This window comes from Benincasa hispida, chromosome 11 (genome assembly GCF_027475165.1).
Source record: "Benincasa hispida cultivar pf3 chromosome 11, pf3_genome.v1.1, whole genome shotgun sequence".
Lineage (NCBI taxonomy): Eukaryota > Viridiplantae > Streptophyta > Magnoliopsida > Cucurbitales > Cucurbitaceae > Benincasa > Benincasa hispida.
The window spans coordinates 49,040,765-49,067,414 of record NC_143488.1 but is presented as its reverse complement, the minus strand read 5'-3'; the positions used below and the strand labels follow the sequence as shown (position 1 = coordinate 49,067,414).

General features: G+C 33.7%; 1 protein-coding gene and 1 pseudogene across 1 annotated transcript; one reads left to right on the top strand and one right to left on the bottom strand.

Annotated features, from left to right (window-relative positions):
• The first annotated feature begins 249 nt into the window (after nt 1–249).
• Nucleotides 250–1,076, top strand: LOC120091523 (germin-like protein subfamily 3 member 4; annotated as a pseudogene).
• A 107-nt stretch (nt 1,077–1,183) lies between these two features.
• On the bottom strand, nt 1,184–3,428 carry HEXO2 (beta-hexosaminidase 2). Its single transcript, XM_039049600.2, has 2 exons — nt 2,556–3,428; nt 1,184–2,307 (listed from the first exon to the last, which is right to left on the bottom strand). Exons 1-2 carry the CDS (start codon nt 3,337–3,339, stop codon nt 1,358–1,360), a joined length of 1,734 nt encoding a protein of 577 aa, XP_038905528.1. The 5' UTR covers nt 3,340–3,428; the 3' UTR covers nt 1,184–1,357.
• Nucleotides 3,429–26,650: the final 23,222 nt, after the last annotated feature.

The window sequence follows — 26,650 nt, the reverse complement described above, 5'->3', positions numbered from 1 at the left end:
CATAAAATGGTTTAAAGGGCAGACAATTAATAATTTCTCTCTACTAAATGAATATAACACAACTAAATTTCTTGTCAAATTTTGCTTTAAGCAATGCAGTTCTCCTAGTGCATAATCAATAGAAAATCAGTAGTAAACTCCAAGAATTGGGAAACTAATTTCTTCCATTGTTGGCAACCTCAAAAGCCTTGCAACTCAAGGATATTTATGTCTCATCCAAAATTCTCAATTCAACACACATAACACAAAATGAAGAACCCATCATCAGCTTCTTCCTTAATTTTCCTTCTCCTGTTTGTGTTGTTTTCTTGTCTTGGAATCTCAGTAGCAGATTCTAATAATGTCTTTGACACTTGTCCAACAGCCACAAACAGAACTGAGTTCATCAATGGCTACCATTGCAAAAGCTGCTTGTTACAACTTCTGACTTCAACTCAGCAAAGTTAACCGGACTGGTCAACTCCGATGATCGGCTCAACTTGTTGGTGAAGATTGTCACTGCTGCTGATTTTCCTGGTCTGAATACATTGAGGCTTTCTATTTCTAGAACTGATTTGAGTACAGACGCGATCATTTCTCCTCACTCGCACCCGAGAGCCACCGAGATGTTCTTTCTGAACCAAGGTAGGTATGCTCAAAATACTTAAATAAGATTCAATACGCCAAAACCCATCAACTCAAACTTTTAGTTCCAGTGGTGATCTAACACGATTTCAGAGTCGGTCCCCTGTTTGCTCTCATCTCTTTTGGGATTTATGATTCACAGGTATTGTTTTAGCTGGATTCATTGGCACCAAGAACCAACTGTTTCAGACCATTCTAAAAGCAGGCGATGTGATTGTATTTCCAAAAGGATTGTTGCACTTTTGTTTGAATTCAGGTTACAAGCTTGCCATAAGTTTCTCTGTGTATAATAGTCAGAATCCAGGAGTCGTGAACATCAATGGCGCCATGTTCGATCCTGCTGATTCAAGTCATTTCATAGACAAGTTCCTTAAGAGACTAAAAGCTCTTTCTTCACAATCAAATTCAAATTCAACCCAAATGTGACTCTTCCCAGATACACAAGTTTGTAAAACTATTGACCCAGTTGGAAAGAAAATGCCTCTACATGGATGAGTTATATCCAAGATTGGCTTGTGAATTTCAAATCTTAACATTCATAATTTAAGATCTAGAAAGATTGTGGTAAATAATCTCATACTATTCTTGATTCTGTCATCCTTCCCATCGGATATGTTCCTACAATAATAAGATATATATATTCCATTGACAAATATATCAATTGAAAACCCACAAGTTTTTCAAATTGTTAGGCTCATTTGAATTGAACATATTGTTCATCAATTTATGACTATTAGATCACTTGAACTGTATTACACATGCCGGGGTTTCGAATGCACCAGAGTGGCTGAATTGGTTCAGCTCCAATGCCTCTATTCACCATTCTGTATCTCCATTCATTCAAACGATCTGTTGCCTCCGCATATCTCTTTTTACCGGTTTCATCCCGATTCCCAGACCAGAGGGCCTCCGCCATTGCTGAAGCTCGAGGCCACAGCCGTGCATCCAAAACCGTTGGGTCTGCTTGCTCAGACCACAATGCCACTTCTCCACCCAGCACCAATCTAGCTTCCTCTTTACTCAATCCATAAGTTATGTCATAGTTATATACAGTTTCCCACGTCTTGAAAGGTCCACACCAGGACCCTCCATTTTTATATTCACCATTTGCCTGTTCGTCATACTGACTATTGTTTCCAATAAAGTCACCATGGCCACAGTCCAAATAATAATATTCAGAAGATGACACAATTGCTCGATATCCTGAAGAAACAATTTTTTTGGTATTGTCAACGCCATTGTTCCAAGTCTGCAAGATGGTATGCTCTTGCGGGAGAAACTCCGGTCGCACCCTAACAATGTCGTCAAGCAATATGTCTTCCCAATAGACAACCGTACGGTTAAGGGAGCGAATGTAAGGAAAGGTTGTGTTGACAAAGATCTCAAGAACTTCACTAAGAGTACCACCATTTGATAAGAAAGATCTTATCAAAGGATCGGCCTTCCAACATCCTGGGACAATCTCATCCACTCCTGAGTGGTAAAACGATTCGGGAAAAAGAGCAGTAACATCCCGAATGACGTTTTTAAGGACTTTGTAGGTCTTGGGATTCAAGGGGTTCAAATGGCCAGTGCCAGGTTCTGAAGCCAGCCGGTCTTCCCATTTGTACCCCGCAGGCAACCAGAACATGTTTGCACATGACACTATTTCAGGGTAAGCCAGAGCCCATGATCCAGTATGTCCTGCAATTACACAACAATTCTATGTATGATTATGCCAAATTCTTCACAAATAACCGATTAATTTATCATTTTCCAGCCATTGATAAACCAATGGAAGATAGAACCCGACTCCATACATGCCAAAACGAAAATTTCATACACACTAAAACAAGGTGAAGTAAGAGATTTTCAAGCAAATAAACAGAACCAGACAAATCATGATCACACAACCAACAACCCAAGTGACCAATTCAGATTTTGAGACTCACCAGGGGAATCGATTTCCGGCAAGACTCTAACACCATGCTCCATTCCAAACTTGACAATTCGTAGAACATCTTCAGGGGAATATTGCATATCATCCCCATAAGCCCCCTTGGCGGCAAGCTCCGGCTCCGATGGCACAACAAGAGGGAAAGAATGCGAATCCGTTATATGCCAATGGAAAACATTAAGCTTATTCATACTCATTGCTTCAATTGTCCGCAAAATATCCTCCACTCCATAGTAATTCCTCGACGTGTCAAGCATCAACCCTCTGTGCTGAAACAATGGATCATCCCACAGTGAAAACCCTACCGGAACCCGCAATGGGTCGCCCCAAACAAGCTGAGAGAACGTCTCGAGACCTCTCATGGCGCCCCACGCCGTTGCCGCCACTAAACTGGCGGAGCCGGTGACAGAGATGTCGAGAGTATAAGATTCGTTAACGCCACTCTGAAGTGGGGCAGAGAGATCAGCAACTTTGACGATGAGTTTCTGCAAGGGGGAAGCAGAGGAGGAGATGTTGACAGAAGGGTCAAGGAGGGGGCGGTGATTCTCGGTGAGGATGCGGCGGAGATGGCGGTCGACGGCGGTGGAGAGGTAGTGGCGGTGAGGGGAAATGACGGTGAAATTGGGGGAAAGAAGAGCGGCTTGGGGATGAGGCCAATTGACGACTCTAGGTTTTGGCCAGACATTAATGGAGAATTGAAGCGATGAAATTGGAGAAATGAAGAAGACGACGACGACTAAGAAGTTGGTAAAGTTGTGAGTCTTCCATTGAAGAGCCATGATTTTGTATTTTTCGCATCACACAATGGTTGGCTGTACTTTATATACACTGTGGTGCACTGGGAACCTCAAGAAAAATTACTTCTTTTCTTCCATTTTTATTTTAAGGAAAAAAATTGCATTTTTATCCTCATATTTAAAAGTTCTTCCTTCTTTGTACCATCTTTTGGATTTTTTTCCTATAGAAATTACATAGATTTTGTCAATATGTGAATGTCTTATTGTTGTTGTCATGAAATCTCCCTCTCTTCTTAAAACTACATTTGCCAATTTCTCAAATTAATAATAATAGATTTTCTTTTTGGTGTTTAGAAATTGCAGGCCTTCAACTTCAAGAGGTTTTGTTGTTTGTTTGGTCACTCTTTGGAGTTATGTACCTAACAATTCAATAATTTTCAAAGTTAGGAATTAATTTTACTAACTAACTATATATTTTAGTCCCTCCAATTTGAATGCTTTTACAATTTAGTCTTTGTTGTTTAAAAATGATATAACATGACAACGTTGTATATCATTTAAATTTTCGTTAATTAACTAAGTATTATATCATATATGATAATTACAATAAGTTGCATTTTTAGGATCAATAATTAGGTGCACATCAACATTTTTAAAGAATTGTAAATATAGAAAAATCTATCAGTGGTAGACTCTAGTCTACCACTAATAGACTATTATAACTGATAGACTCTTATTATCAATATGGTATATCATTGATAAACTCTGAAAACTGAATCTAAATTTTGCTGTATTTACACATTCTTTTGCATTGTGATATATTTGTTAATACTTTAAACCTAATTACTATATTTACAAATGTTCCTATAATAAACATTTATGATAGTAAGGGACACGGACTAAATTAGAAATCTTAAAACATGAGAAAGTAAATTGACATTCACAAAATTAAACCACTAAAACATACATTTAACCCAATCTATAAGGTATATAAAAAGGGCCATGGAGAATCTTTTCTCTTTTCTCCATACATTATCAATAAATGTATATTTAGGCCTTTTTTTTTTTTTTTTTTATGACGCAATTATATTGAATCTAGAGTATCTTTGAAGTTAATTTGCACTTCAGTGATAAACATGATTGTTCAATATAAGGTGTCGTTTGATGCTAGCCGGATGTGTTATTCGGTAGACTCAAAGTTACATATTTATGTAATGGTCTTTAAACATATAATAATTTTTTCTAAAAAAAATCAATACATACACGAGTGCATCTAAAAATATGAAAAGTTAAATGGAAATTTGAAAGGCAAATGTGGAAGTTTAAATGTTAGCCTGAAAGTGCCCATATAAAAAAAAATCCAAAACTGCAAACAACAAGGAGTAATTGATTTATTGATGCACTTCATTCATATGTTGTTTTCCTCAACTCTCACTTTTGATGTTTGACTTAATTTTTTGCTTAATTAGTTTATTTAAGAAAATTTGATATCAATGTGTTTTGTTATGGAATCGAAGTTTTGAAAGTAGTATTACAAAATACACATTAAACGAGAATACAAGAAAATTCAAAAATATTTTCACAACTATGATGCTTTTTGACTTCCCTCCAAAATTTATATTCTTCATCAAATTTTCATTTAAGTTTGATATGGTATATATAACCATTCAAAAAAATATTTTCCTATCTCATATTGTTTTTTTTAAGTATATTTGGATGGATATTGGATTTTTTAGGAAAAAAAGAAAATTAACTTTGATGAGATCTTAGAACGTAAAAAAAAAAAAAAAGAAAAAAGAAAGAAGAAGAAGAAGAAGAAAAAGAATATTCCACCAAGAAAGGCAAAGTTTAAACAGACAGAAATAATTGTTAGTAAAAAAAGAAGAGAAAATAGTTTAGAAAGAGAAACAAAGAAAAAAAAGAAAAAAAAAATCTGAAGAGAATATAAGCAAAGGTTTATGATAATAAAAACTGAGTATAGATAATTTTTTTTTATTATAACATGTAAAATTAAATATTTTTTTAAAACTTTAAATTAAAAATTAAAACTTCCCTATGCTAAGGCATGTTCTTTCAAAAAAAAAAAAAAAAAGAAAAAGAAAAAACATGATAAGGCTTTTTTTTTTTTTGATAATGGAATTTTGTACTATAAATATTAAAATGATGGTGATTTTGAAATTAAAGAAAATTTTGTTATGGGTTTATTTCGTAAAATCAAATTTGAGCCGAAGAGGAAAGCCCCAAGCAAGTGAAGGCCCAACACATAAGTTGGGCCATACTCGAAGCTCGCCAAGCCAAGGCCAATCGGTCCTAGTGTGGATGAATCCCAAACAAAGGCCTACCCAATAAAGCCCAAATCGATCAGACTAAGCGGCTAAAATCCGCCAAATTGACTCAAATTTAGGACATATTTTCAAGAAAGTAGCGAATAAGTTTTTTTTTTTTTTTTTCCTCACAAAATTTGTCCATAATTTGAAGGAGATTTCTCAAAAATAGAAAAATTAGGAAAATTATTTATACAAAATAGTAAAATTTAATATATTTTTTTTATATCTATTAGTGATAGAAATTAATAGAAATGTATCATTGATATTATGAGTCTATTAGTATCTACCAATATTTTTTTGCTATTTCTGTAAATAATTTGACATTTTTTCTATTTGTTAAAATTTTCCTAATTTGAACGTATTAAAATACCTTTATCATAATTAGTCATTATCTTTTAAAAGGAACAATATATATATATGCACTTTCTTCTCCAAATTTTTTTTTTTTTTTTTGATCCTTAAAGTTTTATTCAGGTTACATTTGAGTCTCTAAGTTTTCAAACTCGATATTTTAGGGCCCGTTTAATAAGGTTCCTATTTCCTTTTTTTCTTACTTCTTATTTTTTAAGAATTAGAAACAGAAATACATTTGATAACTATTTTTTTCTCATTTATTGCAAAAAAAAAAAAAAAAAAAAAAAAAAAGAAACAGAAACCTATTTGATAATTATTCCTTGTTCCTTGTTTTTTGTATTTTTCCCTCTAAATTTTCTCCTAATTTATGATTTAAATATAATTTAATTATGTAAAATATAAAAATATACAACATGCATTAAGATATTAAAAAATTATAAAACATTTACATTATCAAATACACACAAATCTCAATGCAAAATTAATAACGATTATACAATTGTTTCTATCATTCATATGTTGCTAAATTTAAATTTTCATATTATTTCTCACTCAAGTCATTTATCTTAAATGATGTCGACTCAAAGTCAACTCAACATCATGGTTGTAAAATATTAAAGTCAACCTAAATGAATGTGTCGTAAAAAAAATTTATATATTGTAAAATTCTAATAAAAAAAGAAATATAAAAGCTAAAAATAAAAAAAATAAGACTTAGGAATTTAACCAAGATTGTAAAGCCCAAAGAAGGGCTAGGGCCCACTTGCCCCCTATTCCATTCCTCGTTCCTACGAATTTTCCACAAGGAACGGGGCGAGGATTCCTCACGGGGATTTTGTGGGGATCGGGTTTTCCATGTAAAAATTTTTCCACAATCATTTTTTTCTAACAATTTTTTTTTATTCAATTAAATATATATTTTTAAAAATTTCTTAAACATATCCAATACAACTTTCATTTAAATAAAATAATATCAATTTTGATAATAAAAAAGTTAAAAAGATATAATTAAAATGCTAAATTCTCATAATTTTTATAAATTAAACTTCAACAATTAGAACATCCTATCTTAAATATTACATCTAAGGAATTAAAGTAATAAAGTCTTAAACTTAAATAATTAAAACCTTCATAATTATCCTAACAAAGTCTACAAAATATATATATATATATATATATATTCTAAATTTATAATTTATATACAAAAATCGGGGTGTGGAGGGGACACGCGGCGGGGTTAAGGTCGGGGTCGAGGAATATATTCCCCGTCCCTGGCCCTGAATTGCAAATGGGAAAAAAAATTCCCCACTCCTCCCCCCTCCCTCCAATTCCTTGTGTATTCGGGGATTTCGGGGTAGGTCCTCGCGGGGCCCCGACCCTATGGATTTTTTGGACCTCTCTACTACCAACTAATCTAACATTAATTTTTGAATCATATTTGGAACACATTTAAATAAAATAGGAACAGAATAAGGAAAAACTATTTTTTTGTAGTTTTTCAATTTTGACCCCCATTTTCATAAATGTTTCTCAAATTTTAGAAACAAGAAATAGGAACGATTATCAAACAAGTTGGTTTATTAAAAATGAGAAACAGGAAATAGGAAGTAAGATTGAGTGCACAAAAATGTGTTATCTTGCTCTGCTTAATTCAAAGTCATTACTTGGTTTTATGACTTTAATGATTTTACAGCTATCAAGCATCAAAGAGATAGAATCGAGCATTAGGAAACAACGCCACAACGCTACATGCGAAAATAAAATCTGCAACTTGATTTTTAGGTCATATCTTTTGATCCAGGTAGTGTTTTGAGCGAATGACCACCTGTTTTCTTTAGTTTTTTTTTTCTAATCTTTTATCTATCTACAATATTAGTTTAAGTTTTTGAGTTGTATTTCTCTATAATTGGGCTAGAAGATGGTGGGTTTTAGCTTTATCATCTCAATGGAAGGTAAGGATCCCCAATTCTTAGTTTTTGAAGTTTTCTTCAATTGTAACCTTATGAGACCTATGCTAAACTCTTAACCTTGATTGTTTCTATTTTTTCTTTGGATTCTTTTGCTATTTTTGCATGTTTATGGTTGTATTTTTACTTGAGGATATACGATAATTAGATAGGTATTTGTTACTACAGTGTGATTGCTAATTTTATTAAAGGACTGCAATATGGTTGGCAGATTTTATTACAAAAAAAACTTGAGCAACATGTTGTGCAACATGTCAAAGACATTGTTATGTTTTGTAGCAGATTCTGCAGAATATCTTTTCCATATCTGTCGTGATTTGCAGATTTTTGTATCTTCCATCTTTATTTTCTGCAAAGAATATTTATCCACTCAAGAAATATATTCCCATAGCTAACCTTATTTATATTGTACTCTTATTCATTTTTAGGGTTAGCCGCCTTATAAGAAATAGCTATCTTATTAGAAAAGTGTGCATCGAGAGTTTTGATCTTAGGGTTTGTCTAAGCCTTGACCTCCATGTATTGTTATTGAGAATCTTTGTATTTGTTGGTGAGATTTTTGGTTCGGCAGCCATTGTAGAATTGAGGAGGAGTTTGATTTGATATTATATTTAGAGGGAGCCTAAGTACGTTGAAGATAATGAAAACTTATATTTAGGGGGAGCCTAAATATGATGAATGTGAAGGGATTTCACTCTTACGTGTGTCTAGGTATGTTGTATTGAGAGGGTCTCAGAAAAAGCTTGAAGAACCATTATTGTGGAAGTGAGAGGAGCTCAAACTTAGGGGGAGCCTAAGTTGAAACTAAAGAGGAAGCTATACGTGAGTCAGTAAAGAGGGAGTCTATCAGATAAGTACTTTTGTTGTAATTACTAAACTCTTTATAGTGAAGCTTTGTTCTACTGAACACACTGTTGTCTAAATGTAGGTGTTGTCATAGTATAAGGTAATGGGCAAGTCCATATTTGGAACCATTTCCAAATCGCTTAGGAACTTCCTGAACCAAACTGCTTCATTTGCTGCTTCACAAGCAGGTACATATTCAACCTCCATAGTGGAATTTGCAGTGCATCCTTGCTTGATACTTCGCCATACTACAGCTCCCCGGTTCAGGGTAAACACGAATCTTGATGTGAATTTTCTAGAATTCAGGTTAGTTTGAAAATCAGAGTCGGTCTATCCCGTAAAGATCATATCCTTAGCTCCATACGCCAATTTGTAGTCCCTTGTTCTCCTAAGATACTTGAGGATGTTCTTAACCGTAGTCCAGAGGTCTGACCCTGGATTGGACTGGTACCTACTGACTATTCTCACTGCATAACAAATGTCTAGCCTAGTGTAAAGCATAGCATACATTAAGCTACCCATAGCTGAGACATAGGGAATACGTCTCATATCATCAACTTTTTGAGGTGTCTTAGGATACTGTTCCTTAGACAAGTGAACCCCGTGCCTAAAAGGTAATAAACCCTTCTTAGAGTTTTGCGTCCAATATCAAGTCAACATTTTGTCGATATAAGTTGCTTGAGACAAAGCCATCGTTCTGTTCTTGCAATCCCAAATGATTTGGATCCCAAGTACACACTGCACCTCTCCCAAATCTTTCATTTGTAATTGAGCTGCCAACCATTCCTTAATGTTAGTAAGGTACCCCACATCATTTCCAATGAGTAGGATATTGTCCACATAAATTACTAAGAAAACTATTTTATCATTGATGATTTTCTTGTAGATGTAAGGTTCATCAACATTTTGATCAAAACCAAAAGATTTGATCGTTGTATTAAATCTAATGTTCCAAGATCTGGACGCCTGTTGCAACCGATAAATGGATCGATTCAACTTGCAAAATTTTTGCTCTTGACTTTGGGCTATGAACCCCTTGGGCTGAGACATAAGATGTTCTCTTCAAGATTTCCACTAAAAAAAAAAAAAGTCTTGACATTCATTTGCCATATCTTATAGTCATAATATTTGACTATGGATAAGAGCATTCTTATAGACTTAAGCATAGCAAGAGGGGAAAAAGTTTCCTCATAGTCAACCCTTTCCTTCTGGGTATAACTCTTTGTTACAAGTCTAGCTTTGAAGGTTGTACCTTTCTAGCTACATCTCTCTTTCTTTTATAGATCCATTTACACCCTATAGGTTTGACCCCTTTAGGTGGATCTACAAGCTCCCATACTAAATTGGAGTACATAGACTCCATTTTTCAAGGTCCATGGCTTTGACCCATTGATCCATGTCTACACCATTCTTTGCTTATTTATAGGACAATAGATCCTCAACGCCATCGTCTGGTATGACAACCCAAGTTTCAGTTAAACCCAAGTAACGATCAAGTTGTATCACAACCCTCCCACTGCGTCAAAGTACTTACAATAATTGAGAAGGACGAGACTGACCTGAAGTGCTGGCTTCTTCATTAAATCCTTGATGAAGGACCAGCTGCATCAACAACCCTTGTTGATTCTTCAGTAGCTTCACTGTATACTATTTTGCTATGTGGTTTATGATCTCTCATGTGGTCTTCCTCCAAAAGTGTAGCATTTGTCGATATATACACCTTATTTTCTTAAGGGTCATAGAACAAAATATTGAGGTTGATGCCGTAAATCTCATAGGATTCTATAGTTTGTAAATGTTTTTTTAACAAACTCATTGTTTATTTAATAAAATATATGATATTTTATTCAATATTTTAGTTGCATTAACCACAAACCAATAAACTAACATCCAAATTTATCTTGAAGCTTAAACATGTATGTAAAGACATACAAGTGGATCATGTTTAAGTGATAACCTAAATAGTTTGTAGTAGATGGATAAGGCTGGGTACCTTATCCTTGTGACACTACGAGTATGACTCGCTTTATAGGTGTTACAATTATTGTAAAGTGTTACAAATGATATGATCTTGATAATTCATGTATAGACATGTGCATGAGATTATTCTATACAAAGGAGTTTGTATATGATCGAACCACGAAATGTTTAATCTCATTATATAAAGCCGTTCATAATAGAGACTTACATTTGACTAGAATGACCACAGGTAACATGACCTAAATCTTGAGTGAGTTGTGAACTCTTCCCTATGAGGGCGATAATTTGATTTGTATGGGTGAGAGTGACCAGATCGCCAACTTAATAAGCCTACCATTTTGGGGATTCGGCTGATTGGGGAGCTGGGAATACAACTACACAAGAAGGAATTCACTCCTTCCCCGAGGTCAGGGTAAATAGATAAATTGTTTCCTTAAGGGCTGATTCCGGAGTTTGAACAATGTGGCGCCACACCCTCTTCTGGCTCGAGAGGGGTTTAGTCATAGTTGGATTATGTTCTATTGTTCATTAGAGGAATCAGTGGTACTTTAGGAGTTAGATGTAACTACAGAAGCAAAATGATAATTTTGGCCCAGCTGTACTTACGATCAATTCGTGAAAGGTCATCATACTGTTGATTGGTTATATCCAATGGGCATAGAAATATATTTGTAGTGCGAAGAGTGCAACTGTCGGTCTTTAGTGGAGTGCTCGACAGTTAACGAATGGTGAATAATTTAATTAAAGCATCTGATTAATTATTCATGTACCGTTGGAGCTTCAAACTACTGGTCTATGAGGTCCCCTTAGTAGCTCAATAGGATTAAATGAGAATCAATTTTTGAATTAATTTGAATTGTTCCAATCAATTGAGGGATTTAATTATATATGATATAATTGAGTTATTTTAATTATATATGATATAATTATTATAATGTATTTGATACATTTTAGCATTTGAACGAGAAAATAAATATTTGAATAAGATTCAAATATTAATTATATGAATTAGATTCATAATTGTTAAATTTAATATAAATTTGATTTATATTAAATGTCATATGAGAGAGAGAAAAGGTTATTGTATAGGATACAATATTTAAACCATAGGTTATAAGTTATATTTGATATAACATGTAGTTTAATATGTATATTATGATAAGTTAGTTATCATATTTATATATATTAAATATTTATTTCTCTCCACCCACATAAGTGGGTTGATGTTTTTATGGGCATTTGATAGGAGAGATTCTCCTTCATCATGCTGCAAGAAAGGAAGTCAAACCGATATACGTAATTGAACAGAGAAAATAGTGCTCTCTGTAAGTTTTTGAAAAATTCTTTTCCCTCATCTCTTCTCTCAAACCATTCCTTCACTATTCCAAAATAGTCAGAACCCACCACTCCTGGGTTCTATAACTGAGAATACCAAGGTCGCCATTGTGGTAGTGCCCGTTGTCAGTTCGAGGGAATCTTGAAGTTTTGTCTTTAAAGGTAAGGGTTAGAAACCTTTTTATTTTATTTTATTTTATTTTATTTTTTATGAGCATGCTATAATTTATGTAAATGTATAATTTATTCTTTCTTTTCTGTAAAAATGTTTCTTTTATGAAAAATGGGAATTGGGATGATCCCACTTCCGCTCAAGGTTTTTATCAACGAGATCCTTCACAAACCACCTCTCGTTTCCTTAGAGTAACCAACAAATTGGCATAACCTTGAACAAGGTTCCAACTTCACAGGATTTGTCACTAACACATGTGCAGGACAACCCCAGATTCTAAAGTAACGTAAACTCAATTTATACCCCCTTCATAACTCAAAAGGTATTTCAAAAACACTCTTCGAGGGAACATTGTTCGAGATGTGAATTGCAGTCTCTACTACATACCCTTAAAACGAGTTAGGCAATTGAGCATAGCTCATTACAGAACGAACCATATCTAATAAGATTCTATTTCTCCTATCTGATACACTGTTCTACTGAGGTATATCAGGTGATGAAAGTTGGCTTTGAATTCTTTGTTCTATGATATAGTCCTAGAATTCTAAATCCACGTACACTCCATCCCGATCAGATCGAAGTGTTTTAATCGTTTTACCTAATAGGTTTTCAACTTCAGCCTTATACTCTTTGAACTTTTGAAAGTCTTCAAACTTATGTTCCATTAGGATTCACATGGAGGTAATGAATCATCTTCTAACTTGCTTAGATTTATGTGACCTAATCTCAAATACCAAAGATATGTATTATTGTTACTTAGATAAATTCTTCACCTTTTTGTTTGAGTAATCACAATTTTAAACATCTCATGATTTAAAAGTGCTTTTGATTCAGTTAGTCTTAATATGTATAAGTTGTCTTCTAGTTTAGCTGAACAAATAGTCACACCATTCTTCATAATGAACAATTCATTAGATGAAAAAGAAATAGAGTACGATTGTTCAATTAAATAAGAAATAAAAACAAGGTTCCTCTTTATTTTAGGAACAATGTGAGTTTTCTAAAAACAAGAATCTATTCAAAAAAAAAAAAAAAAACTTAGCAGCTCCCACTGCACGAGCTGAAATGGTGTCTCCCATTCCAATTTTGAGCGTCATTTCACCCTCCTCGAGCTTTTTGAAGGAACTAATTCCATGTAAAGAAGAACAAGCGTGATTAGTGGCTCCCAAATCAAATATCCAGGCATTATGGTCATTTTCCACTAAATAAGTTTTCAAGACTACTAAATCATATATACCTTTCTTTTTTTCTTCTTCTTCTTGACGAGGTACTTGGGGCAGTTGCATTTCCAGTGACCATCCACATTGTAGTGGAAGCACTTGCCCTTTTCGACCACCTTGACCTTACCTTGCCTTTCTCAGCAGCGGGAGCCTTCCCTTTTCCTCCCTTCTTTTTCTGGATTTTCTTAGAACCAGAGGATGAAGGAACAGACTTGGTTTTCGAGAATGAACCCTTGTGGAACTTATTGGAATGGGTACCATTTGCCTCTTCTTCTATCGGTCTCTTACCTTTCATAAGGGACTGATATGTATGTAACTCATTCAGAAGGGTAGTTATGGTGTACTGTATTTTATTCATAAACACATTGCTATGGAATTGAAGAAAACTCTTTGGAAGAGATTCTAAAATAAAGAACATCTGACTTTGCTCGTCGATGACAGCTTCATTCATCTCGATGACATTGAATTGGATCATTAGGTTGAGAACATGTTCTCTCACTGATTGCCCTTTCTTCATACGCAAATTATGAACGTATTTGAGGGCCTTGTGTTGGATATGAATGGATGGTTGTCCAAACATCTCCTAGATAAACTCCATGATCTGACGTGCAGACATCATGGCCCCATGCTTCTTGGTAAAATTGTCAGATAGAGTGTCCAAGATGTAGACTCAGACCTTGTCATTGGCCTTCGTCCAACGGTCATAAGCATCCCTCAATGCTTGGGATGCATTGCGAGCGAGAACTGGAGCACATTCCTCTGTTAAGACGAACTGCAGATCATTAATAACTAGAATCATATTCAGGTTAGATTTCAACGTCACATAGTTTTCACTGGTTAATTTTTCGTTTTTAAGCAAGAAAATGATTGTGGAAGACATGCTAAAACGAATAACAAACAATTGACCATATTAGTTATATTTGTCTTAACCCATTACTTAATTATCCAGTCAATTTAGCAAAAACACATGTAATCATAGAATCTTAATTAAACTATTGATTTAGTTTTTGCAACGATACTTTGGAGGTTTAAAGCAACAACCACTAATGCCATAATAACTCTTATATCAACTACTCCTCCCCTAAATTGAGACAACCTCAACTAATCACTAATGCCATAATAACTCTTATTCCTATAGTTTTTAGGTACCATTTTTCGGTCAAGGATTCTTAACTAGCTTAATTCATCCCCTAAGTATGATCCTTTCATTTTCGGATCTCAGAGGTACACTTCGACAGGCTACCGTAAGGAAAGACAACTGTTGAAGATTAACCTAAGAAACTTTATCCATTGCTGAAGTTTGCGTTGTTCCGACTCCTATGATCAGACCCTTCGAAGAGATGGTCACTCTAAGAAAAAACGCAGGCGAACCGTAGGAATCTCATGGTACAACTAATGGAGGAGACTGTAGGATACGTTGACACGCGTCCCTCTCCCACTTACTATAGACACTTTCTTTGTTCACCTTGCTATTGACCCATGCAAACACTTTCTGAAGGGAGGCCGTGTCAGGGCGACACGAAACCGAGCATGAATCTCATGGTATGAACTTTTTGGGACATGATGAGGGAAATCTAAATATAGAGATCTAGTGAGCAGAAGCGGATCGTTCCAAATCCCATTCATAATGAACACAAACAATTACAGTCTAAATGAAACAATTATGCATAAATAGTAAATTACAAGCATGCTTCTTAAAAGAATGAACAAGGGATAGAGTATGCATATATTTAAAGAACCTTTCTTCAAGTATCCCTCGATCAATCTCCAATGCATCAAAAGAAGAATACTCGAATACAACGATCAGACAGCCAACAACACAAACAGATGAATCCTCGATCACTATGGAGTCCAACTCGATCCTCGACCCTCAAACTGAACAAGAACACCATCACAAGTGTTACCTTGGTATTCTCGATGTGAGAATCCAGAAGTTGTGAGCTCTGTATGACTTTGGATAGAGGAAAGGGGGAGATAGACGATCGAGTAAGTGGAGATGTATGAAGTCTATCATATAGACTAGATACTCGATCGTTTAGTAAATGGAAGCCTATCGTATAGACTTTGCTACTCGATCGTATAGTACCGAGTAACTATCGTATAATAAACTCAATACTTGATCGTTTAGGCTGTGAGACACCATCATTTAATAAAACGTTTTTACTTGATAGTTAATCCTTTTGTCAAATGACATAAAAATGAATCATCATCTGATTTTGGAAAATGATTTTCCTTTTATCTCACAGTTACCATAACCGTGTATAACCTCCCACTCAAGTTGGTTATTAAAGAAAAAGATTAAGTAATTATCATATAATTAATATATTATAAATGAATATAACAACCAACTTATCATATTATATTTATAACCTATAGTTTTAATATTTTATCATATAAAATATATAAACCATAGTTCTTTTTCTATGTTATAGTATTTAATATAAATCATATTTATATTAATCCTCCAATTTATGTATCTAATACATCAAATAATTTATATCACATATAATTGAATTAATTTAATTATATCACATATAATGAAATTTCCTCTTGTTAATTTGAACACTTCAAACTAACCCAAAATCTGATTCTCAACTTGAACCCATTGAGCTACCAAGGGGACTTTATGGACCTGTAACTTGAAGCTCCAACGGTACGTGAATAATTGACTAAACTCTTTAATCACGAGATCCACCATTCGTTAACTGTTGGTCACTCCACTAAAGATTGACAGTTGCACTTTTTGCACTACAAATATATTTTTGTGTACATTGGATATAACTAGTCAACGGTGATGACCCTTCACAAATCGCTCGTAAGTACAGCTGGGTCAATTTATAGTTTTTCCTCTGTTGTTACATAATTCCTTAAGTACCACTGATTCCTCTAATGAACAATACTTCATAGTCCTACTATGACTAAGTATTCTTTTGTAAAGAGAGGGTATGACCACTATATTCAAGACCCGGAACCAGCCCTTAAGGGAGAAATTTATTTACTTACCCTTGCTTCAGTAAAGGAGTGAATTCCATCTTGTGTAGCTGAGTTCCCAGCTCCCCAATCAGATGAATCCCCGAAATGCTAGGCTTGTTGAGTTGACAATTTGGTCACTCTCACCCATACAAATCAAAGGACCACCCTCATGAGCAGAAGTTCCCAACTCACTCAGGATTAAGGTTATGTCACCTATGGTTATCCTAATGAAATGTAAGTCTCAATCATCAACGGCGTTATATAAAGAGACTAATCATCTCGTGGTCTGGACTTATACAAACTCTTTGTATAGGATACCCTCACTCGCATGTCTCCACATGAATGGTTAAGATCAGACCGTTTGTAGCATTTTACAACATTTGTAACATCTACAAAGCGAACCGTATCCATAGTGTCACAAGGATAAAGTATCTCTCTTTTATCCTTATACTACAGACCATTTAAGTTATTACTTAAGGCATGATCCATTTGTTTGTCTCCACATACATGCTTAAGTTACATAAAATAACCATGGATCTTTGTTGGATTGAGTAAATGCTTATAAAATAACACTTATTTTATAAATAATAATATGTTCAAAAAGTGTTTACAAACTACGAGACTACCAGGAGATTTAGGACACCGATCCCAACAATCTCTCACTTGTCCTAATGCCTTGGGAGACTAATGTACAATACAAAAACAGTACAATATACAATAAACTAGGACATACTCTATACCCCAGTATCATCTCCCACTTGCCCTAGGCAAGGTGTCGCATATCCTGTAGATCTAGACTCTCCAGATGACCCTCGAATACTTTTGGACCCTCGAATACTTTAGCCGTGAGAGCCTTTGTAAATGGATCAGAAACGTTGTGCTCCGACATCATCTTCGTGATAATCACATCACCGCGATGCACAGTCTCCCTGATCAAATGATACTTTAGTTCTATATGCTTGCCTCTTCTTCCTTGAAGTGAACTGCATCCCCATGCTTTGAAACTTCATCACGAATGATTTAAAACTCTTCAAACACTTTGAATACAGACTCGATAGCAAGTTAATTATCCCAAAAAACACAGGGGCCCTTATAAATTAACTTTCAAAAATAAAAGAAATCATTAAAATAGAGGCCATCATCCTGAAACATCCGTCAAACCATCCACAAACATACTTAACACTTAAATACGTTGTAGAACAAACTTAAAACCCACCAAGACTGTAAAATAAAGTTCAATACAACAATGGAATTTGGAATATCAGAACAACCTGGCTCTGATACCAATTAAAGAAAATCTAAACATAGAGATCTAGTGAGCAGAAGCTGATCGTTCCAAATCCCATTCAGAATGAACATAAACAATTACAGTCTAAACGAAACGATTATAAATAAACAATAAATTACAAGCATGCTTCTTAAAAGAATGAACAAGGGATAGAGTATGCATACCTTTGAAGAATCTTTCTTCAAGTATCCCTCGATCAATCTCCAATCCGTCCAAATAAGAATACTCGGACGCAACGATCAGACAGCTAACAACACGAACAGATGAATCCTCGATCAATGTTAAGTCAAACTCGATCCTCGACCCTCGAACTAAATAGGAACACCACCACAAGTGTTACCTTGGTATTCTCGGTGTGAGAATCCAGGAGTTATGGGCTCTATGTGACTTTGGATAGAGGAAAGGGGGAGATAGACGATATAATAAATGGGAGATGTATGAATTCTATCATATAGACTAGATACTCGATTGTTTAGTAAATGGAAGCCTATCGTATAGACTTTGCTACTCGATCGTATAGTACCGAGTAACTATCGTATAGTAAACTCAATACTTGATCGTTTAGGCTGTGAGACACTATCGTTTAGTACAACGTTTTTACTCGATAGTTAATTCTTTTGTCAAACGATACAAAAATGAATCATCATCTGATTTTGGAAAACTATTTTCCTTTTATCTCACAGTTACCATAACCGTGTATAACCTCCCACTCAAGTTAGTTATTAAAGAAAAATATTAAATAATTATCATATAATTAATATATTATAAATAAATATGATAACCAACTTATCATATTATATTTATAACCTATAGTTTTAATATTTCATCATATGAAACATATAAATCATAGTTCTTTTTCTATGTTATGGTATTTAATATAAATCATATTTATATTAAATCCTCCAATTTATGTATCTAATACATCAAATCAATTATATTACATATAATTGAATTAGTTTAACTATATCACATATAATTAAATTTCCTCTTGTTAATTTAAACACTTCAAACTAACCCAAAATTTGATTCTCAACTTGAACCCATTGAGCTACCAAAGGGACCTTATGGACCTGTAGCTTGAAGTCCTAACGGTATGTGAATAACTGACTAAACTCTTTAGTCACGAGATCTACCATTCGTTAACTGTTGGTCACTCCACTAAAGACCGACAGTTGCACTCTTCGCACTACAGATATATTTTTTGTGTCCATTGGATATAAACCAGTCAATAGTGTGATGACCCTTCACAAATCGCTTATAAGTACAGCTGGGCCAATTTATCGTTTTGCCCCTGTAGTTACATTTAACTCCTTAAGTACCAATGATTCCTCTAATGAACAATATATCATAGTCCTACTATGACTGAGTCCTCTCTTCCAAAGAGAGGGTGTGGCCACTATGTTCAAGACTCGGAATCAGCCCTTAAGGGAGCAATTTACCTACTTACCCTTGCTTCAAAGAAGGAGTGAATTCCATCTTCTATAGCTGAGTTTTCAGCTCCCCAATCAGACGAATGCCCAAAATGCTAGGCTTGTTGAGTTGGCAATCTGGCCATTTTCACCCATACAAATCAAAGGACCACCCTCATGAGCAGGAGTTCCCAACTCACTCAGGATTAAGGTCATGTCACCTATTGTTATCCTAGTGAAATGTAAGTCTCAATCATCAATGGTGTTATATAAAGAAACTAATCATCTCGTCGTCCGGTCTTATACAAACTCTTTGTATAGGCATGTCTCCACATGAATGGTTAGGATCAGACCATTTGTAGCACTTTACAATACTTGTAACTCTACAAAATGGGCCATATCCATAGTGTCACCAGGATAAGGTATCCCTCATTTATTCTTATACTACAGACCATTTAGGTTATTATTTAAGGCATAATCCACTTGTATGTCTCCACATACATGCTTAAGTTACATAAAACAAACACGGATCTTAGTTTATTGGATTGAGTAAATGCTTATAAAATAACACTTATTTTATAAATAACAATATGTTCACAAAGTGTTTACAAACTACTAGACTACCAGGAGAATTAGGATACCAATCCCAACACGTGAGAGCTAAAATTTGATATATCTCATATACCAATTTCTCCCACTAAAGTATTCTAATATTTTTAGGGTTTCATTATATTTAGTTACAAACCGGCTAATGAATTCATCTAAGTCCTTTTAATTTTCTCAATATAACATTTATATTAAATAATTTAACAATACTTGATTTAATTTATTAAACTCTTTAACAAAATCAATAATTTATTGCATGCTTATAAAATATTTGCCCAACTCACCTTTCAACTCGATTCCCAGGTGGAGGTGTTTCATTTTCGTCAGCTTAAATACCCCGCCTAGACAGAATGTTCCTTAGACAAAGTCCCTTATGGGCAATTATTTTATAAATTTAATATTTTAATGGAATTCATTTTAATCCTATTGAAATAAATTAAAAGATTAACATGTTTCTAATCTCATTAGAAAAACTTCTAACATAAGTCTAGGTGAATTAATTTTAAACCATTTGAAATTAATTTGGACCTACGTTTGCATGCAACTCTAGATTATAGATTTTAATCTATCTCATTAAAAACATAACACTTATATTTTAATGCTTTATTAAAACCTATAAATTTGCATAATGAAATTGATTAAATACAACAATTATATTTATCTAAGTAATGTCATGCTCAATGCAAATTTCATTTTCATTTGATAAATAAAACACTTATATTAATCATACATGAAAATCAAGCATTCACATACATCATTCTGCCATTCATTGTAACAATAACCTAGCATGATGCACGAACATGCTTAATGTGATCATACATCTTTATAACATAACATTTATATTATGATGCATAAGCATGCTAATTTAATCATGCATCCATAAAATATAACCCTTATATTTAATTATGATGCATGAACATATTTATCCTAAGGTGGGAATATTTGAATCTATATAAAATAAAATATGTAATATTAATTCAAACATTAATCTAAACATACATCCAATGCATAATTAAATTAATTTAAATAGCAAAAATTGAATCAATTTGATTCAATTTTTGTACCATAATGCAAAATTAATTAATTATATTCATATACATTTATATAAATTTAATTAATTAATCCTAAAATTAAATTACAAAGTAAATTAGGTAAAAAACTCATCAAAGCTTCAACTCTTCTCGCGCGTGCCACTTTTCTCCATTAAAACTTTGTAATGTCGCAATACCGAGGGGCCCTTACATTTTAATCATATTTAAAGTAATCTAAGTGCCAAAATTGAAAACATCCAATCTTGCAAACCTTCATTCAAAATGCAGATTCAAAAACCCACCTTTAAACTTATTTTTGTTTAAAAAAACGAAGAACAAAGATGCAAGCAATTGGTATCAAGCAAAAGCGTGTGAATGCCTTGCATTTCATTTTTTGGTTTAATGAAACAAAATCAACACAAAAACTGAATAAAATAGGGGATAAACACATAATAAACCAACATGTTAATTGAAGAGTAAAAAAGGGGAAGAAGAATTAACATATCTTCGTCGATTATCTAACTCTTCGCGATTTCCTCGTCATCTTCTCCAGAACAATTCTCCAACAAACAACGAACACCACCATAAGTGAGACCTCATTATTCTCTTAGGAATCCAAGGGTAGAAGAATGGTCTCTACACCATAAGTGAGACTCAATAGTAGCCACTCTCACCCATACAAATCAAGGGATAATCCCTTGTGAATAGGAGTTCATAATATACTCAAGATTAAGACTAAGTTGCCTAATTCATCCAATTAAAATAGGAATCAAACTAGTTAACTACGGTACATCTAGTGATTACTATTTCGTGGTTCGGTCGTATGCAAACTCATTGCATAAGATACCCCCACTCGCATGTCACCTACACGAACACATTAGATCTGATCAAAGAAAGTCAAAGTGGGCTAAGTTAGCTTTTATAAGTAGGAAAATCTCGATTGTTATTCTAAAATATACTGAGATTGTCAGTTTTGTGTTTAGTTTGCCCTAAGTTATGCATATTCTACTTTTTATTTCCATGGTGAATTATTTTCAAGATACTCGGGCTTCTGAAAGTAAAATGGTTAATAGATCAGTAAAGAAAAAAAGGGATTCAAGAAGGGTCATTTTCCATCAAAAGTCAATACCTATGGTGTTCAAGTGCGAGGTCTTTTTTTTCTCTTTCAGTGATGAGCCTACGATACATAGTAAAACTAAGAAGGAAAGATATTATGTTAAACAGGTTGTCCTAACAATGAAATACCTCATAAGTCATGTCATTTAGTTCACCAAATATGTGTTTATGGATACGTCATATCACGTATTTGCTTCCATCAAAGATCTTGAAGGTTACACATCTACTGCTAAATCTTATTTTTCTATTGAGATGTCTAAAAATTTAACTTTTCTTGACTTGCTTGTGTTTACTGAAGAAACTAAAGTTGAGAGTGATGATCAAGTTAGTAATAATGTTGATAATACTGTGATAGATATTGTGTCTATTGTTGATCATGTTGAGCTGTCTGATGTTTTGATTATTGCGTCTATTGAACCAACTGATGAGAATGTTGATCTACTTGTTTCCTCAGTTACTGATAATATTGTTCTGGCCAAACCTTTTGTGCTAACTTTTGTTGTTCATACTATTGTCCCCACAAAGCTTGTCATTGGAAGTATTGAGATTAATTATGTGAATTGTATTGACCATATTACTTCTATTGAAACAATGATGGATCATATCGTTGCTGCTAAGACATTTGTTGAGCCTCATATGTTCTGTGATGAGGTTATTAATAATGGTGCTCTTGCTGAATCTCTAGGTAAATCATTATGTCTCTTAATATTGTTGTTGAATATGTTATTCCAACTAAAAGCATTGTAAATGTTAGCCATGTGTGCATTGTCTTCTCTGAATATATTGCGAATGATATGTCTCTGAATGTTGATCAAATTGAATTCACTGCTTCTATTGCTATTGTCATTGATTCCTAAGAAACTGTTGATCTTACTTTTTTTGAGAATGTTATACGAATGTCATGTCTGTTGTTGATAATGCTTTCGTTGGCATCGTTTGTGTTTATGAGGTTAATAAAGTTATTGATGTTGCTTCAACTAATCAGTTGGTTGATTATTCTGAGATTGTGTTGAAGGATGACATTACTTCTACTGATGTATTTACTAGTGTTGCTACTATAAATCGACCTGCTAATTTGAATGTGCTTGAGAAAATGAATGTTGATAGTGTTCTGGTTGATCAAACAGTTGTGAGTTATGATGGTCCAAATGGTGGTAAAAATAGCTTTCATAAAGATGTATCTGTTGATTTTATCTTTGAGGAAGATATTCTTTGTTAAACTGGTCCTATTATTCCCAATCTCCTTTTCTCTGATATGAATATACATAAAGATATTTCAGAGTTGAATGCTTGTGGCAATGAATCAATTGTGGAAAAGGTTGATATTGATTTTGTTATCAATAAAACAGTTTCAGATTTGGACATAGAAAATTTAGGTTCCAAGGGGCTTAAAGAAGTTAGTATATCTAATATACCCACTGTTGGTCATGTTGATGTTGAAGTTATTACTGTTTCTATTGTTCTCAACGTTGAGGATGACATGAGGGAAACATCCTCTAATGATACGTCTTCTTTTCAGCCCCCTCATACTGACTAGTTTTAATCATGGAAAAAGGGGGGGGGGGGGGGGTGGAGGAGATTGGTTGGTTGCGATCGTAAGACGGAGATTGTGTTTTATTGTGTTTGGTTTGTGTTGCTGCTTTGGCATGGTATGGGGGTTCTTCTGTGTTGGTTTGTTTGGTATGGTTTGTTATGGTTTTGGTTGGCAGATAATATTTTCCTATTTATCTTGTCGGACCTTTTGTCTCTAGTTTTCTTTCCTCATTTGTTTGTAGATCCATTGAGCTGATTCTTTTCGATTGTGTTCTTGTTGAGTCTGGGATATTCCTTCCTTTTGTGTACTGAATTTAGAGGTGTTATCGCTTTTGGTTTTAGGATAAGCTGCATATTGTTGTGCAAGATGTTCTACAAAATTTTATGTGACAGAGTCAGGCTCTATAAAGGTGTTCATAAGCATTGTCGGTGTTACTTTTTGGTGTTAACTGTTTCAGGATATCTTGTGTCTGTCATCGTCCAGGGCATTCCTCTGCTGGTTGATGAGGATATCTTTTCTATTTTTGATATTGATGTCTTGGATGGTGCTCTCCTTATTCCTTCTTATGTTGGAAACTACATTAAGCAAGGCTAGTTGCTGGAGGCTCTGAACATATGTTAGATGATACGCACTTTGATGGTTATATTGATAGCTCTACTGATAGGTTAGAGGTTTTGTGCATTCAGGTTACTCTTCTTGTTGTTGGCTGGTTGTTTGTTTTTAATGTCTTGGTTTTCATTACTTTTGTATTTTTGTAAGCCAAACAAAAGGGGGAGAAAAAGTTGTGATGGTTATTCAGACTTGTTTTGTGAATTGATAACTGTTTTAGTATCGTTGGTTTGCTTCCGCTGTCGTGCCTTTCCGATTGGTTTGTTTTGCCTTAGAAAATAGCCAAAGGGGGAGCTTGTTACTACAGTTTGATTGACTAATTTTATTATGGATTGCAGTGTGATTGACTGATTTTATTACAAACAAAATTTGAGCAACATGTCAAAGACATTGTCATAAACATTGTTAAGTCTGGCAGCAGATTCTGTAGAATATCTTTCCATATATGTCTGCATGATTTGCAGATTTCTATATCTATCTTCCTTATTTTCCTGCATAGAATATTTATTCACTCAAGAAATATATTCCCATGATTCCCTTTATTTATATTGTACTTTGATTCATTTTTAGGGTTAGCTGCCTTATTAGAAAAGTGTGTATTAAGAGTTTTGAGCTAGGGTTTGTCTAAGCCTTAACCTCTATATATTGTTATTAAAAATCTTTGTATTTGTCATTGAGATTTTTGGTTCAGCAGTCATTATAGAATTTAGGAGGAGTTTGATTTGATATGTATTTAGGGGGAGCCTAAATACGTTGAAGATGATGAAAAATCATATTTAGAGGGAGCCTAAATATGATGAATGAGAGGGGATTTCATTCTTAGGAGGAGACTAAGTATGTTGTATTGAGGGGATCTCATACAAAGCTTGAAGAAGCATTATTGTGAAAGTGAGGGGAGCTCAAACTTAGAGGGAGCCAAAGTTGAAACTAAAGAGGAAGCTACACGTGAGTCAGTGAAGAGGGAGTCTATCAAATAAGTACTTTCGTTGTAACTATTAAACTCTTTGTAGTGAAGTTTCGTTCCACTGGACGCACTACCCCACAAACATAAATGTTTTTGCAACGAATTGAGTGACCAATCTTTATATTGTTATTTTTCTGTTTGCTTTCATGTTGCCTACTTGTCATAGATATTGTTTGTGATGTCGTGCTTGACATTGTATTCTGTGTTAGGTCCACCTAATTTTTCAATATTAAATTACAATACGTGATATATAATTATAGTTTGATCCAAGGTAGCAAAAGTTTAGTTAGACTTGTGATTCGTTGTCTATAATGAAAAGCATTGCTCTATCGATCTAGGAAGAATCATGTTGAGTGATTAATCAGGCACTTGAAAATTGAAAATTCACCTTATCGTAATCTCAAGTCTTAATGCAGTTAGTCCAGATTAATTAGGATGCTTCTCATCTAATTAAATCAACTAATTTGATAAATTGGACTCTCAACTAGCTTTTCTAGGTGAGTTGGCTAAGCTTAGACAATATAGAAATTAATCCGATGAATCTTTTAAAAACTAGGACATGCTGCTTTTACTTTTCTTACAATTTACATTCCACATTTTATTTTCTACACTTGCTTCTCAACCCACTTACAAAAACCCTCATTTACCACTTTAGCTAAAGAATTAACTTCGAGCAACTAATTTTCATGCTTCCCTACGGATCGACCCGATCTTGCCACTTGTATTACTTAGTAGTATAGATAGTATTTATCGGCATAATTTAAATTTTATTTGATTGATGGAGAGAGGTTTATGACACTCTTTCTCTCGTCCTTCAAAGATACAGAGAACATGAAAAGAGAACGTTATCAAAGAGACTTAGTGTCTGAAATTTGATAAACGTTATCAAAGAGACCTAGTGTCTAAAATTTGAGAATATATATATTTTTTATTCCTACTAGCTATTGCTAATACTTTTGATTCCTTTAGTTAACTTTCTGTTATAGAGAGTTGAGTGGACAATTTTTCTCAACTCTTTTTAAGTTGATGTAGCTTAAATATATTAATTCTGTGCTTTAATATATATATATATATATATATATATTTGTATATTACATAATAATTTCAAAATTGAAGGGTTAAAATATCCAGTTTGAAAACTTTGGGACCTAATGTAACTTAATTTGAAACTGTACTTTTCCTTTTTTTTTTTTTTTTTTTTTTTTTTTTTTTTTGAGAATTTTAGTATTTGCATTCAAAATTGATTCTTTCGTGAAAGAATTTTTTTATGTATTTAATGTATATATAAATGTTACCGATTTTTTCAATAAATTTTACACCAATATTTAGTTTAAATTTTATGTCAGATCTGTCCAACCTAAAAAATCTGATCCAATTTTTAATGCTGGATTTGATAACCATCTGTTGGCTTATTTTTTTTTTTAAAATGGAGCATATTTCATCCACATGTCTTATAATGATGTATCTTTCTTAAGTATAATGGTTGAATTTTTAGCTAAATTTCAAATTCCAAAAACAATTTTTTGAAAGCCACTTTTTTTAGTTCTCAAAATTTGGTTTGATTTTTTAAACCATTGGTAAAAAGTAGATAAAAAATAAGAAATTTGGAGATGAAAATAGTA